Below are 15,687 nucleotides of genomic sequence, written 5' to 3' on the forward strand. Positions count from 1 at the left end.
GGGGGGGGGATTAGTCACGTGATTCGGGCGGCCCGGAACGATCCGAAGAGGCGCTGCGCGGCCGCCATTTTCCTGCGGCGCCCAGTGTGTGTGTGTCCCCCGACCCCGGCCGAGCGGAAGGAGCGAAGGGCGGGGGCGGGGGGCAGGAGGAGGGGGCGCTGCCCGGGTGACAGGGCCGTCCCCGGGGGCGGAGCCCAGCGCAGCTGCCCGCGGCGGGGCAGAGCGACGTGTCCGAGCGGGTCCGTCCCCCCGTCCCGTCCCAGCCCGGCGCCGCGCGGTCCCGCAGCACCATGTCCGGCCAGAGCCTCACCGACCGCATCACGGCGGCGCAGCACAGCGTGACCGGCTCGGCCGTCTCCAAGACCGTCTGCAAAGCCACGACCCACGAGGTCATGGGCCCCAAGAAGAAGCACCTGGACTGTGAGTACCGGGGTGTGTGTGGCAGAGGTTCCCCCGGGAGCCGTGGGGTCTGTGAGTACCGGGGTGTGTGTGGCAGAGGTTCCCCCGGGAGCCGTGGGGTCTGTGAGTACCGGGGTGTGTGTGGCAGAGGTTCCCCCGGGAGCCGTGGGGTCTGTGAGTACCGGGGTGTGTGTGGCAGAGGTTCCCCGGGAGCCGTGGGGTCTGTGAGTACCGGGGTGTGTGTGGCAGAGGTTCCCCCGGGAGCCGTGGGGTCTGTGAGTACCGGGGTGTGTGTGGCAGAGGTTCCCCGGGAGCCGTGGGGTCTGTGAGTACCGGGGTGTGTGTGGCAGAGGTTCCCCCGGGAGCCGTGGGGTCTGTGAGGACCGGGGTGGAGGGGGAGCGTGGGGTCTGTGAGGACCGGGGTGGGGGTGGGGGAGCCGTGGGGTCTGTGAGGACCGGGGTGTGTGTGGCAGAGGTTCCCCCGGGAGCCGTGGGGTCTGTGAGTACGGGAGGGGGACGTGGGGTCTGTGAATATCGGAGCGAGGGGGGGCCTGTGAGTACTGGGGGGGAAGGTTCATCTCTAGGGCCTGTGAGTACCGGAGGAGATGGAGCTGGGGGTTTAGGGGATTAGAGAGTTCCCCCCAGGGGACCTGGGGTCTGTGAGTACCGGGGCGGGGGGATGGAGTTGGGGGACTGGAGAGGTTCCCCTGGGGGACCTGGGGTCTGAGAGAAATTGAGGCACTTGTCAGAGGTTCCCACGGGAGCCGTGGGGTCTGTGAGTACTGGGGAAGTGGGGGACTGGAGTGGTTCCTCCTTGGAAGCTATCGGGTCTGTGAGTACCGGGGGTGGGGGGCGAGGTTCCCTCCTGGGGGGCATGGGGTCTGTGAGTACGTGGGGGTTCTGTGAGTATGTGGGGGGCAGGAGATGTTCCCCACCAGAGGCTGTAAGGATTGTAGTATGGGAGGAGCAGGAGAGGTTCCACCTGGGAGCCCTGGGGTCTGTGAGTATGGTGTGTGTGTGTGGGGGAGAAGTTCCCCTCCAGAAGCTGGGGGGTCTGTGATTACCGGGGTTGGATGCTGGAGTGGTTCCCCTAGAGGGTAGGAGAATCGTCTAGTCCCACCCTCCCCCTGCCAAGGGGACTGAGAGTGTTGGGGGGCGGGGGAGAAGAGGTTCCTTCCAGGGACCGTGGGACTGAGTACTGCGGGGGAGGGCAGGAAAGGTCCCCTCTGGGGACTGAGAGGATGGGGTGGGGCAGGAGAGATTCCTCTGGGAGCCTGATAGGGACATCTTCAACATTTTCCACCCATCTCTGGGGTATGGTAAAACATCTGGATTGCAAGTAACCAGAAGGCTCAAATACTTGTCTAGCCCCTTAGCTTCTACACATGGGGAATCATGGGACCAATGGATTGCAAGTAACTAGGGGATCCCCCTTGGGCTTCTGCTGGGCCCCCTGACCAATGCACAACAGCAGAGAGAGGGCATGAGAAGCATGTGTACTCTGAGTAACTGAAACTCCCCCACGTTCAGCAGGTGAATTCAGCTACTTTTCAGAGGCCAATACAAATGAGAGGGTGGTGGGCTTCACCAGAGTCCCCAGGAGCAACTCTCTCATCATAAGCAGCTACTGTTAAAGGAGAGGTTGTTGGGATTCATGTGAGAGTTGTCCCTTGTACTGTGTACAGGGGCATCATCGTTCATACAAATCTTTGGCTAGAAGGTGCTTTATGTTTTGAATTTCCCAACAAAAGCCTACCTCTGGTTGCCAGAAGGATGAAAGATTTTATTCTTTTCTTCCTGGTCCCTCAACATTGAAGCCTCTTCGTGGGTGTAAGTCACTGGGGTTTCTGCTGCTCTACTCCTCCTTTGGCCTATGAATAGCTCCAGTTCCTGTCTCCTCTTGGCATAGCTGTTCCTTGCAGCAGAGTCAAGTTAACTTGGGTTTTTTTTGTCAATTTCACCTCTGCCTACTTGATTGAGCAATGAAACGGACTATAGGTCTCAGTTTTACTTTGCTGGTGTTTGACAAGGTAGGAGAGGCAGCAGCTGCACTGGAGCTGAATGTTTACTGACATCGGGGAAAACATTTGGAATATTTTCTTTGCAACCATTAAGGGATGGGGGGTTCAGAACATGTCTTTTAAAATGAATACTTCCATTCTGCAGAAATTGATGGCTTAGATCCCACCTGAATTTCTCGTACCTCTTATCTTGTCCCTACAATCACTCTCTGAATTACCCGGTACCTACCCTATTCCCTGTAACCATAAGGTTGAGAGGCTCAAGAATTAATATTGGGCCTGTGAGGAACTCTACTCCACATACCAGAGTTGCAGAACTATAATACGTTTACTAATCTAGGCACAAATCTGCTAGCCAAGCTTTACCATGTTGATTATAATGAAAATTGAGATTTTTACTTCAGTCAAAAAAGACTAGCTTTGGTCAACTAGGGGAGTTGGATTTTGCAAGGCTGTCCTACAGTAATAAGCTTTCCAGCTCACTTCTAAGGTTTGAGATTATGAAGTTCAAGAAGAAACTTCTGCACTACGAATGAATATACCTGTACTGACATCAAAACCTATGACCATCAGCATCCATTCCTGAAATCACTTGGTTATGTAGCCAAAGTGCAGCATGTAGACTTGGAATAGCTCAGCTCTCTGCCTTCACCTCAATGCATAAAATCATAGGCCCCCAAAAGATGCAGCCTAGACTGATAGGTATGTCCCTAATAAATCCTCCTATTCCTTCCCACCATGTTCTTACGATACTATTTAGCCATTTGTTAGGGGCATCCTTCTATCAAAGCAGTAATATTATTATATTAACTGAAGTTGATAGACTAAGCAATTGATTGAACTGACACATGCATGGTGTGAAATTACAGTTCCTAGATGGCACAGTAATACAATTAATAAAATCTTGCTGGGCACCGCACAAACACATAGACATTCTCAGTGTGGGACAGCTTACATTTTTAATAGACAGTGTGGGAGAAAGGAAGTATTTTTTCCATTTTAAAGATAAAGGTCAGAGGCACGGAGATTAAGTGGTTTGCTCAGTGTTATATAGGAAGTCTGGAAGAGCTGGGAATAGAACCTATTTCATGAGTCCTAGCCCAGTGCCTTAAACATAAGGTCAACCTTCTTGAAATAAAGCAGCAAATGAGTTGGTCAGTTTTCGTTAGGCAATAACTGTTGTGTTTTTTTTCTTATTTTGTTGTCTGGCAGATTCTTTTCCTTTTTTTTGCTTTGGTGATGTTATGGTACTTTACCAGCTTCATATTTTTAGTCTGTGTCACAGGATCACCTGAAGTCCTCTTGGCCTTCCCAGTTTATAGTTCATTGAGAGATTTCTGAAGGCGAATTATGATAGCTGATTATTGTACAAATCTAGATAATTACAGTATTGACATTTTTCGAGCTATTTTTCCATCTTCCTTTCTAGATTCCTATATGATGCTAGTTTTATATCACTCTTCCTAGCTTTTGCTGAACTTCTTCAGGAACATCTAGTCTTGCCATTATCAGGGTACAAGAACTGTGGCTTTCTTGTTCAGATCACCGATGGGTTATTTGGTTCTGCAACTGTTGTCTATCTTATATCAGTTCTCAGCTTCTTTTGAGTTTCTGCATTTTACTTCATCTGTAGAACACTTGCTATGTTTATGCCAGGTATCTTCAGATTTCTGTTGCCTCACCAACTGACTTTGTTCAATAGCCATGCAATTTTGAGCTACAACATGGTCTGACTTTTAAGAGGGCCATCATTAACCTTAATATCTTGTGCTGCACAGGAAAGGTTCCCTACATTCTTTTGTCGGTTGGACTAAATGACCTAATAGGCCACTTCCATCTCCAGCTTCTGACTCTGAGAACTGTTTCTTGTTTGTTTAATTTGTATGATAATTAAAGGTTTCAATTTAATTTTAATTAGCTTGTTTGTGCTCTAGATGTAAAATCTCTAAAGTAACAATACTATGACAAATATTGCAAAAGATACGGTTTATCCAACATTAAATTGCTTTTCTGTTCCTTCCCATCTTAAAGGTTGCATTTTATAAAAACTCTATGGTGGAGATCATCAATAAGATTTACCAAACAATATGAATAAAATGCTGGGAGAGTTTTGAGGTGTTAAGCTGCTAAAAAACTTGAGAATTCAATCTGTGTAAAATGTTATGCCTTTTTCTAAAGCACACATTTTGGTAGTATTTGTATGCTTAATATTTCTTTAAAAGCTTGATCTTTTATTGGCAGTCTTAAGTCAATTTATGCATGAATCCTAACAAGGTCAGATAAACCTGTCCCAATGTGGTGGTCTTAAATTTGTTTAATTTGTGCAGGAACTCTGTATACATGTACTTGGTCTAGCATAACGTGCATACGTGCTTGTTAGGAATCTTGGAAGTCCCCTTGTAGTTCAGTAACAGATGTTACATTGTTTACCATTTCCAAATAGTTCCAATTTAAGAATAACATCCCCTTTTACCTTGCTACAATAGATTTAAGTGGCCACGTGTTCAAAAAAGCAAACTACTCTATGTTATAGTAGGAGCCTCCTCTTCTGTGGTTGCTTGCTAACTTTGCTTTGAGTTTTAAGAATGATTTAATATATCCATTCTTATGCACTCACTTCAGTTTCCTGACAACTCAAGTTTCTTCTTTAGGAGAAGTAATACTTTGGGACTAATACCTTGCTGGCATTGCACAGAGAGGTCTCTAAAAGTTAAGGGTCACCCTCGCATTGGATTTGAAAGAAATATCTAAGCAATGAATGTTTAGCTAAATGTAGCTGAATGCGTGGCTGCAGTACAGCATAAGAAAAAAGTGATAGCCAAAGTTAACTTGGCATCAAATTGTTTTAGTTGCTTTCTCTTGCTAGTTCACAGGTTCTGTGTGTGTTTTAGCAACTCTGCTGGAAGCTGTAATGCATTTTTGTGATAGTGATTGACATTGTATGTAAAGTGTTACGGTATTTGTTGAATATTGATTGGCATACTCTGACATTTAATCTTATAGAAGTGGATCTTGGAGACAATGTCTCAGTGCATACTTTTCTGTTTGCTCTATATTATGACTAGTGGTTGGTCAGCAATTAACACCTTTTTTTAAATCTCAGAACAGTTTTAGTATAATTATTATTAATGTGGTACTTACTCAAGTCTGTGTTAACAGAAAATTCATGGTACAAGATGTTTGCAACAGGTTGGATATTGGAAGTCCAAGTGAGCAATAGGGCAATCAGTTTGAAGTAACTCATGTGCTTCTTTTGGGATTTAATTTAATTTAGGCAAGCTTTTCACAAACTGATATAACATAGTAAAATATACAATTAATCTACTTTTGACTGACTCACCCTTCCTAAAGTTCTTTTGCTGAGTAACGTCTGAATGGACCATTATATGTTTAAACCTGATCAAAATATTTCTTTTTTTTAAAGGAAAATGACAGGCATCTAGGAATCTAAGGCATGACATAAGTGGTCCTTCTACACCAAAAATAACTCAGCCCCTCAGTTTCTAGGACAAAGCATTAGAATATGTACTGGAGGGAACAATGCTGCAGTGACTGGAAGATGGAGTAGAAGGCTTAATAGGTGTCCTCAATCTCTGACTCCTGTGGTTTTGATTCTGTGATTCATATCAGAAATGTGTTGAGATGGGTCATTGTCTTGCAAATGACACAGAAATGTCAAAACATTAAAAAAGGGGATTCCATCTTGAATTTAAGTTCAGATCCGACTTCCGTAAATCTTTCACTTTCCGATACTGGATTTAGATTTTCTGGTGGCATTGCTTTTTTGGACTGAACTTTTTGTAGAACTTATTGTAATTTTCTCCCCTTTTGTTTGCATGTGCTTCCTCCTCACCAGTTATTCTCCCCCAGGAATTCTTAGTATTAGATAGAAGCAGCAAAGAATCCTGTGGCACCTTATAGACTAACAGACGTTTTGCAGCATGAGCTTTCGTGTGTGAATACCCACTTCTTCGAAAGCTCATGCTGCAAAACGTCTGTTAGTCTATAAGGTGCCACAGGATTCTTTGCTGCTTCTACAGAACCAGACTAACACGGCTACCCCTCTGATAGTATTAGATAGAAGCAGCTGTTCTGCTGTCCAGCACTAGAAGTGCTAAAGGTAGTACCCTTTAAAAATGCTCTCTAGTATTCTCTGTATGTACACTTACTATGGTACCTTGTAGTAGTTTCCAATTTAGCTACTGCAGGTGCCAAGTGTATAAGGGCGCCCACTGTGTCAGCAATGGATATCTATCTATCAACACTTGTTGGACATGAACCATAGTGAGATGATGGTATGGGCCCAAGAAGCAATTCTGTAGTCTGAAACAAACTCTACTGTCTGTTTCCTTTTCTAACATATTGTTGTAATGGATTTAGTTTGAACATGATGGAATTTCACAAATGTAATTAATATTGTTGGCGTTCTAATCAACATTGACATAAAACAAACGTTAACTGAGAACAGAATTATTTGTTAGTGAAACCAACATCCAAACGTGATAAGACCTACTTACATGCCAAGTGATGATCCTATTTTGTGAATTTATAGAAAAAAATAATTTATAGAAGGAAACTTTGTGTGACATTCTGAGATGAGGTTGAGGAATTCTTTAGAGTTGAGATGAGAAGAAAATTACTTTTTCAGCATTAAAATCAGCACTGCATACAAACTTAGTAGCATCGTTCCTGCTTGGCTAGAAACTAGAGGGATTTTAATGCCAGTTGTGAAACATCAGTTTAATACTTTGAAAACTTGCATTTCTGCAGTATATTGGGTGTAAACAACATTAAATGTTAAAATGATGCTTTTGTTCTTTATTATCGAACACCTTTGCTAGGACACATGGAGTCCTGTAGAAAGATGTGAAGGAAACAGACAGCAAAAATGTCTAGTTTAAACCTTTCCAATGTAAAAAAACTCACTTGAAAATACAGAACAGATCCTGTTTTATGATCAAACAACATAGACACCTCCCCTCAACATTCACAACTCAAATTTGGTAGTTTTTACAAAATTCAGGTGAAAAATGTTTTCATGAAACTATTTTGAAAAATGCAATAAAACTATTGATTTGTTTTGAACTAAATACTCTGCTGCAATGTTTGCATCCCAAATATTGCAGCTTTGAGAACCTGACAGTAAAACTGACTTTCACAGTGCACAATGAGAGAAATTCAGAAAATGTTTTACTAAATTTCAGGTTAGTAAATAATTTTAAACAAATCTCCTTAAATTGAATGCCCCCGTAACACGGCGATAAATTCAGCAGCAATCTCTCTAGTATCTTATTAGCTTACTAATGTTTAAATTCAAAATATCTAGATAAGCAGACAACTTTATATTTTGATACTAAAGTAAAGCTGTTTTTAAAATCCCATTTATGGTATAATTATTTGCAAAATTATGCATCTTCAAACTCTGCAGTTTTCAGTGGATTACAGCTTCTTGTACTTTGCTTTGCTATGTTAAAGATTTCTTCTTTGGTATAACTATAACGTATTGTAAGGATTTATTGCATGTTTTTGTATTTCATGCTTTCTTTTTTTGCAGTGGGACTAGTTCTTATGTTAAGTGAAAGATTGAGTTAATTTTTTTTTTGCATTTTGATTAAATTATAAATTGGAACTCAACATTCTCACTGACGAGTGGGTCTTTATTCAGTTTGAAAATTAGATTCATTTTTATTTTCTTAACATGAAAATGTTAACTGCAAGTGAAATATTCATAAGTTACAATTATGGCTGTAAATCTCAACCAACTGTTATATAAGATGTTTCCAATTTTTCTGAGTCTTGGCTTTACTTCAGTTATATTTATTTACTTCAAATTGATGTAGTGTCTGCATAATTAAACCAAGAGTAAAGGCAGTGTAGCTATGAATTAAAAAAAAAACACCTGTTATTTGATTGCAGCTCATTCTTATTTTGTATTAGAAAGAATCACTTCAGTACATGTTATTGGATACAGATATGGATAAATATATGCACACCAACAAAGTATTCCAAATTCTTTCTTTCAGTAATATTTGTTCAAGCTAACTTTACATTGATAGAAAAGCTGATGTAATTAATGAACTAGCCTGTATTTTTTTTCCTGAGATCCATTTAGTAGCTTTATGATTCATACGATAGTTTGTCTCTTTCCATATTTTATGGCTGAAACCATAATATTGTTTTTTCTTAGTTACGCTGTCTTCTTAAAACTGCAACCAGCTGTTTATAAAATAGGAGTTACTGTATTGTTGAATAACATGAAAATATATTTCCTTAGCTCTTAAAAATGTAATTATTTCCCCCTCTACATTCAGTGTTGCTTCCACGTTAGCTAATCTCAGACAGTGACACCTGTTTAATGGACAGCTTTTGGTGTTTAAATTTCTGTGCCATGATTTTTAAAATATTTAATTTTTCACTTTGATTAAAAATTCATTAGTCTTTCGAATGACAATCCATATCACTTAGTGTCTTTTACTAATATAGACTAATTTTAATTTTGGTAATGATTTCTTTCTAAATTCTTACTCCAGTTCCAAATGTATACATTATTCCTCCTTCCCTAAACTGTTGTGTATTATATTGCTGTATAGGTACTTCTGAATTTCACCCAGTAATGGCTGTGTTTCAGCTGTGGAGAATAGTACTGGAAATCTAGTATCTAATGTCACAGAATAACTTGTGGGTGTCAAAAGCAAAGATATTTTTTAAGCTATAAAGATGTTTTTGAAAGGTTTGTTTATACTTGTGTGCTGACCCCTCCCCCCAGCCTCTTCATTAATAGGGGATAGTGTCCACATTTCAGTGTGTATTTATCTTTAGTTTAAATTTCTGTTCTGGTGGATTTTTCTTTTTCTTAACAAGCATTTGAAATGCACAGTAGCCCTTTCTCTTCTTCATTCATACTATCTGATGGAAAGAGTTTTGACCAATGACAGGTAGATCCATAAACATTGGAAGAACACGGACTAAAGTAGTACATGGGGTATGTTTTGTGGGAGAGGGAGGGGAGGGATGGTTGAGAGTATTAAAAGCTGTGGCATAATCTAGCAGTTCTCTGATTTCGGCAATTCATAGAGAATTTGTTCTGCACGTACTAAACTGTTTGACATCATCGCTGCAGCACTGTTGATTTTGGACATTTTTGAATTTTTTTGGTCAAAATATAGCTCAGAAAACCCTTTCTCAATTAAAAAAAATACAGCTGAAGTGTGTTTAGTGTTTTAAGGCTTAAGATAGGGTAAATGTATCCTTTATTTATTCATTCCTTATAGGTACAAAGCACTTAGAGCAGTGGTTTCCCCAGGAATTGAAATTAGGGGCGGTGTTCAAATTTACAGGGGGGGTGTCAGGACCAATGAGATATATAAAAGAGATATGAATAAAGTAAATGTTTTGTTAGGATGATGCAAATTTAAGGTAAGAATAATGCAAGTTACACCAAAACACATAACAGGTCTAGATTTCTAAAAAAATATAAATTAAAAAAAAGTATTTAAATTGACTTTTGAAAAGTAAGCCATCATGGGATAAGAGGGAAGTCCTCTCATGGATCAGTAACTGGTTAAAAGATGGGAAACAAAGGGTAGGAATAAATTATCAGTTTTCAGAATGGAGAGAGATAAATAGTGGTATCCCTGAGGGGTCGGTACTGGGACCATTACTGTTCAACATACTCATAAATGATCTGGAAAAATGGGTAAACAGTGAGGTAGCAAAATTTGCAGATGATACAAAACTATTCAAGATAGTTAAGTCCCAGGCAGACTGCAAAGTGTTACAAAGGGATCTCACAAAACTGGGTGACTGGGCAATAAAAATGGCAGATGAAATTCAATGTTGATAAATGCAAAGTAATGCACATTGGAAAACAATCTCAACTATACATACAAAATGAAGGAGTCTGAATTAGCTGTTAACACTCAAGAAAGAGATCTTGGAGATCTTGAACTATCATTGTGGATAGTTCTCTGAAAACATCCACTCAATGTGCAGCGGCAGTCAGTCAATGATTCCCAACATTCTGTTTGCTTTTTTAAAAAGAACAGGAGTACTTGTGGCACCTTAGGGTATGTCTACACTACAAGAGTAGTTCGATTCAACTTAATTCGAATTTGTGGAATCGACCTTATGAAGTCGAATCTGTGTATCCACACTAAGGACACTAATTCGACTTTGTGAGTCCACACTAACGGGGCCAGCGTCGACTTTGGAAGCAGTGCACTGTGGGAAGCTATCGCACAGTTCCCGCAGTCCCTGCTGCCCATTGGAATGCTGGGTAGAGCCCCCAATGCCTGCTGGGGGAAAAAATGTGTCGAGGGTGGTTTTGGGTAACTGTCATCATTGAATCGTCAATCACGCCCTCCCTCCCTCCCCGAAAGCGCCTGCGGGCAATCTGTTCGTGCACTTTTCTGGTCAGTGACAGCGCGGACGCCACAGCACTGCGATCACGGAGCCCGCTGCAGTTATGGCCGTTTTCACCTCCTCGCACCTTATCATCCACCTCTTCCACAGTCAGCTGCTGAGAAATCGGGCTACTTTTCAATGGTGCTGCAAGCACTGGTGGAGCATAGGGGACGTTTTACCAACATCAACGTCGGGTGGCCAGGCAAGGTTCATGACGTGCGTGTTTTCAGGAACTGTGGTCTGTTTAGACACCTGCAGGAAGGTAGTTTCTTCCCGGACCACAAAATAACTGTTGGGGATGTGCAGATGCCTATAGTGATCCTCAGGGACCAAGCCTACCCGCTAATGCCCTGGCTCATGAAGCCCTATACAGGCGCCTTGGACAGCGACAAGGAACTCTTCAAGTACCAGCGAGCAGCGTGACCTGTGACTATTCAGTTTCTTTACAGAGAAGCTGAACCTGCCCCTGTTTCTTTACCCAGTTACTGTTGACTATCCTCTGCAGTTACATACCCCGTTCACCCCGTTTCCCCCACTTCCAACACACGTGTAAAAATAAAATACATGTTCCATTGTTACTTAACACAGGTTTCTTTATTAATGACTTTGTGTTAAAGGGTTGAAACTGGGACGCAGACTTCTGGGTAGGGTGTGCGGTGATGTAAAGACCGCCTCTAAACTCGAGGAATGACAGGCTCCTGCTCCTAGAGCGGTCCGCAGTGCCGGACTGGTTGTTTCAACGGAGCCTGCCATCCCTCCTTCTTGGGATTCTGGGTACGTCTACACTACGGGATTATTCCGATTTTACATAAACCGGTTTAGCAAAACAGATTGTATAAAATCGAGTGCGCGCGGCCACACTAAACACATTAAATCGGTGGTGTGCGTCCACGGTCCGAGGCTAGCATCGACTTCTGGAGTGTTGCACTGTGGGTAGCTATTCCGTAGCTATCCCATAGTTCCCGCAGCCTCCCTCGCCCCTTGAAATTTCTGGGTTGAGATCCCAGTGCCTGATGGGGCAAAAATCATTGTCGCAGTTGGTTCTGGGTACAGCCTCACCCCTCCCTCCCAGAAAGCAGCAGACAACCGTTTCGCGCCTTTTTTGCTTTGTGAACTGTGCAGACGCCATAACACAGCAAGCATGGACCCTGCTCAGCTCAATACCGCAATCATGCATGTTTTAAACACCTCACGCACTCTCGTGCAGTATATGGTGAACCAGGACCTTCAAACCGAGGCGAGGAGGAGGCGGATACGGCAGCGCGGCGATGACAGTGATGAGGACTTAGACACAGAATTCTCTCAAACCGCGGGCCCCTGCGCTTTGGAGATCCTGATGGTAATGGGGCAGATTCTATCCATTGAACGCCGATTTTGGGCCCGGGAAACAAGCACTGACTGGTGGGACCGCATTGTGTTGCAAGTGTGGGACGATTCCCAGTGGCTGCGAAACTTTCGCATGCGTAAGGGCACTTTCATGGAACTTTGTGACTTGCTTGCCCCTGCCCTGAAACGCCATAATACCAAGATGAGAGCAGCCCTCACAGTTGAGAAGCGAGTGGCGATAGCCCTGTGGAAGCTTGCAACGACAGACAGCTACCGGTCAGTCGGGAATCAATTTGGAGTTGGAAAATCTACTGTGGGGGCTGCTGTGATGCAAGTAGCCAAAGCCATCACTAAGCTGCTGCTACGAAAGGTTGTGACTCTGGGAAACGTGCAGGCCATAGTGGATGGCTTTGCTGCACTGGGATTCCCTAACTGTGGGGGGGCGATAGATGGAACCCATATCCTTATCTTGGCACCGGAGCGCCAGGGCACCCAGTACGTAAACCGGAAGGGGTACTTTTCAATGGTGCTGCAAGCACTGGTGGATCACAAGGGACGTTTCACCAACATCCACGTGGGATGGCCAGGGAGGGTTCATGACGCTCGCGTATTCAGAAGCACTACTCTGTTTAAATGGCTGCAGCAAGGGAATTACTTCCCAGACCAGAAAATAACAGTTGGGAATGTTGAAATGCCTGTCGTTATCCTGGGGGACCCAACCTACCCCTTGATGCCATGGCTCATGAAGCCATACACAGGCAGCCTGGACAGTGGTCAGGATCTGTTCACTTGCTCAGCCTGTAATTGCAGAATGGTGGTGGAATGTGCATTTGGCCATTTAAAGGCGCGCTGGCGCACATTACTGACTCGCTCAGACCTCAGCCAAACCAATGTCCCCTATGTTATTGCTGCTTGCTGTATTCTTCACAATCTCTGTGAGAGTAAGGGGGAGACCTTTATGGCCGGGTGGGAGGCTGAGGCAAATCACCTGGCCGCTGATTACGCGCAGCCAGACACCAAGGCGATTAGAAGAGCACACCAGGAAGCGGTGCGCGTCAGAGAAGCTTTGAAAACGAGCTTCATCAATGGCCAGGGTACACTGTGACTGCTGTGTTTGTTGATGAACACCCACCCCCCTTGATTGACTCATTCCCTGTAAGCAACTCCCCCTCCCCCTTGGAGTACAGCTTACTTATGCAAATAAAGTCACTATAGTATAAAAATCATGAATTCTTTATTAATTCATTATAAAAAGAGAGAAGTAAGGGTGTGGTTTGGGAGGAGGATAGGAGGGATGGAGAAGGCCATTTAAAAATTTCACAGTAATGACATCCTTCTGGTTGGGCTGTCCACGGGGGTGGAGTGGGCGGGTGCACGGAGCCTCCCCCCACGCGTTCTTACACGTCTGGGTGAGGAGGATGTGGAACATGGAGAGGGTTGAGGGTGGTTATACAGGGGCTGCAGCGGCACTCTGTGATCCTGCTGCCGTTCCTGAAGCTCCACCAGACGCCGGAGCATGTCAGTTTGATCACGCAGCAACCCCAGAGTTGCATCCCGCCACCGCTGATTTTCCATGCCGCCACCGCTGATTTTCCATGCCGCCACCGCTGATTTTCCTGCCGGTCTTCCTGCCGCCACCTCTCATCTCGGGTGTTCCTCCTGTCCTCACATTCACTGGCATCTTTCCTGTAATTTGATACCACGTCCTTCCACTCATTCAGATGAGCTCTTTCCTTGCGTGTAACTTCCATAATATCTGAGAACATTTCATCTCGCGTCTTCTTTTTCCTCCGCCTTATCTGTGCTAGCCTTTGGGATGGAGGAGGGACACTTGAAAAATTTGCAGCTGCATGAGGGAGAGAAATATTTAAAAAGATACATTTTACAGAACAATGGTTATACTCTTTCACAGTGAACAGCACTATTCACCTTACATAGCACATGTGATTTCCCTACAAGGTCGCATTTTTCATCTTAATACTGAGTGCCTGCAGCTCTGGAGTTACAGATCTCACAGACACAGGTCCGGGCATCAGAATTCAGCTTGCATGCGGCCATGGTAAGCCACTGTCTTTTGGCTTCTGTAGTGATTTACCCCTCCCCCCAACGCATGGCTAATACCACGCTAGCTCCCTGCTAATCAACACCCTTCCCACCCCCCCACCCACTGCGTGGCTGGTAGCTTGGGGAAGATCCCCGCTGACCAAACACGAAAAAGATCATCGGCATTTCACTCCTCCCCTCCCCCCGCTTGGATACGTGCAGGAAAGGTTTTTTTAAGCTGCTGCAGTCCACGAACCCAGTAGGAAAATGGCCATCCCCCTTACTTAAATTCCTGATTTTTAACCAGGTTACCCTGAACTATATCACTTTGCTGAGGATAACACAGCGAGATAAAGAACGGATGCTTCTTGAATGCCAGCAATCACCGGGACCATACGCAGCTATGCTTTGCCATGCAATGATACCTGATTACTTGCTACATGCATGGCGTGGTAAAGTTTCCTACCACGGTGGGCGGAACAAGGCTGCCTTGCCCAGAAACAAGGCTGCCTTCCCCGTTCTGCAAAGGCTTCTGGAGTACCTCCAGGAGCGCTTCATCGAGATGTCCCTGGAGGATTTCCGCTCAATCCCCGGACATGTTAACAAACTTTTCTAAGTAACTATACTGTCTGCGAATGCATCCCAAGTTCTCAGGGCAAATCAGTCATTAAAAAACGCTTGCTTAAAAAACAATGTTTGCTATTTGCAAAGGTACACTCACCAGAGGTCCCTTCCATGGCGTCATTGTCTGGTATAGTTGCTTGGGAGGGCTGGGAGGAGGGTAATTCCGTCAGGGTGAGAAAAAGCTCCTGGCTGCTGGGGCTCATGGAGTGCTGTGAGCTCTCTGCTAGGTTGTCGTCCTCTTCTTCATCTTCCCCGTCCGCAAAGTCCTCAGACATGGCAGAGATTACAACCCCCACCTCGGAATCCACGGTCAGGGGTGGGGTACTTGTGGCGCAGCCCCCTAAAATTGCATGCAGCTCAGCATAGAAGCGGCATGTTTTTCGACCTGCCCCGGACCTACCGTTTGCTTCTTTGGTTTTCTGGTAGGCTTGTCTGAGCTCCTTAACTTTCACTCTGCACTGCAGTGAGTCCCTGCTGTGGCCTTTATCCGTCATAGCCTTAGAAATTCTTTCAAATACTTTTTCATTTCGTCTTTTGGAACGCAGTTCTGTTAGCACTGAATCCTCTCCCCATATAGTGATCAGATCCAGTATCTCCCGTGCAGTCCATGCTGGGGCTCTTTTTCGATTCTCAGGAGACTGCATTGTTACCTGTGCAGATGAGCTGTGCGTGGTCACCTGTGCTGATGAGCTCTCCACGCTGGGGAAGCAGGAAATGAATTTCAAAAGTTCGCGGGGCTTTTCCTGTCTACCTGGCCAGTGCATCAGAGTTCAGAATGCTGTCCAGAGCGGTCACAGTGGTGCACTGTGGGATACCGCCCGGAGGCCAATACCGTCGATTTGCGGCCACACTAACCCTATTCCAATATGTT

The 15,687-nt window shown here is 44.4% G+C and overlaps 1 protein-coding gene across 9 annotated transcripts in view; it reads left to right on the top strand.

The window, feature by feature from the left end:
• Positions 1–27: 27 nt before the first annotated feature.
• Positions 28–15,687, top strand: part of PICALM (phosphatidylinositol binding clathrin assembly protein) — a 163,543-nt gene continuing 147,883 nt past the window's right edge. For 8 of the 9 annotated variants that reach the window (XM_045020395.1, XM_045020431.1, XM_045020381.1 and 5 more), the window contains exon 1: positions 28–420. In XM_045020395.1, coding sequence (XP_044876330.1) covers positions 291–420 — 130 coding nt within the window. In that variant the 5' untranslated portion in view covers positions 28–290. The remainder of the gene's footprint in view (positions 421–15,687) is intronic. The other variant, XM_045020439.1, reaches the window with a different exon arrangement.

The sequence above is a fragment of the Mauremys mutica genome, chromosome 1, assembly GCF_020497125.1.
Source record: "Mauremys mutica isolate MM-2020 ecotype Southern chromosome 1, ASM2049712v1, whole genome shotgun sequence".
NCBI lineage: Eukaryota > Metazoa > Chordata > Testudines > Geoemydidae > Mauremys > Mauremys mutica.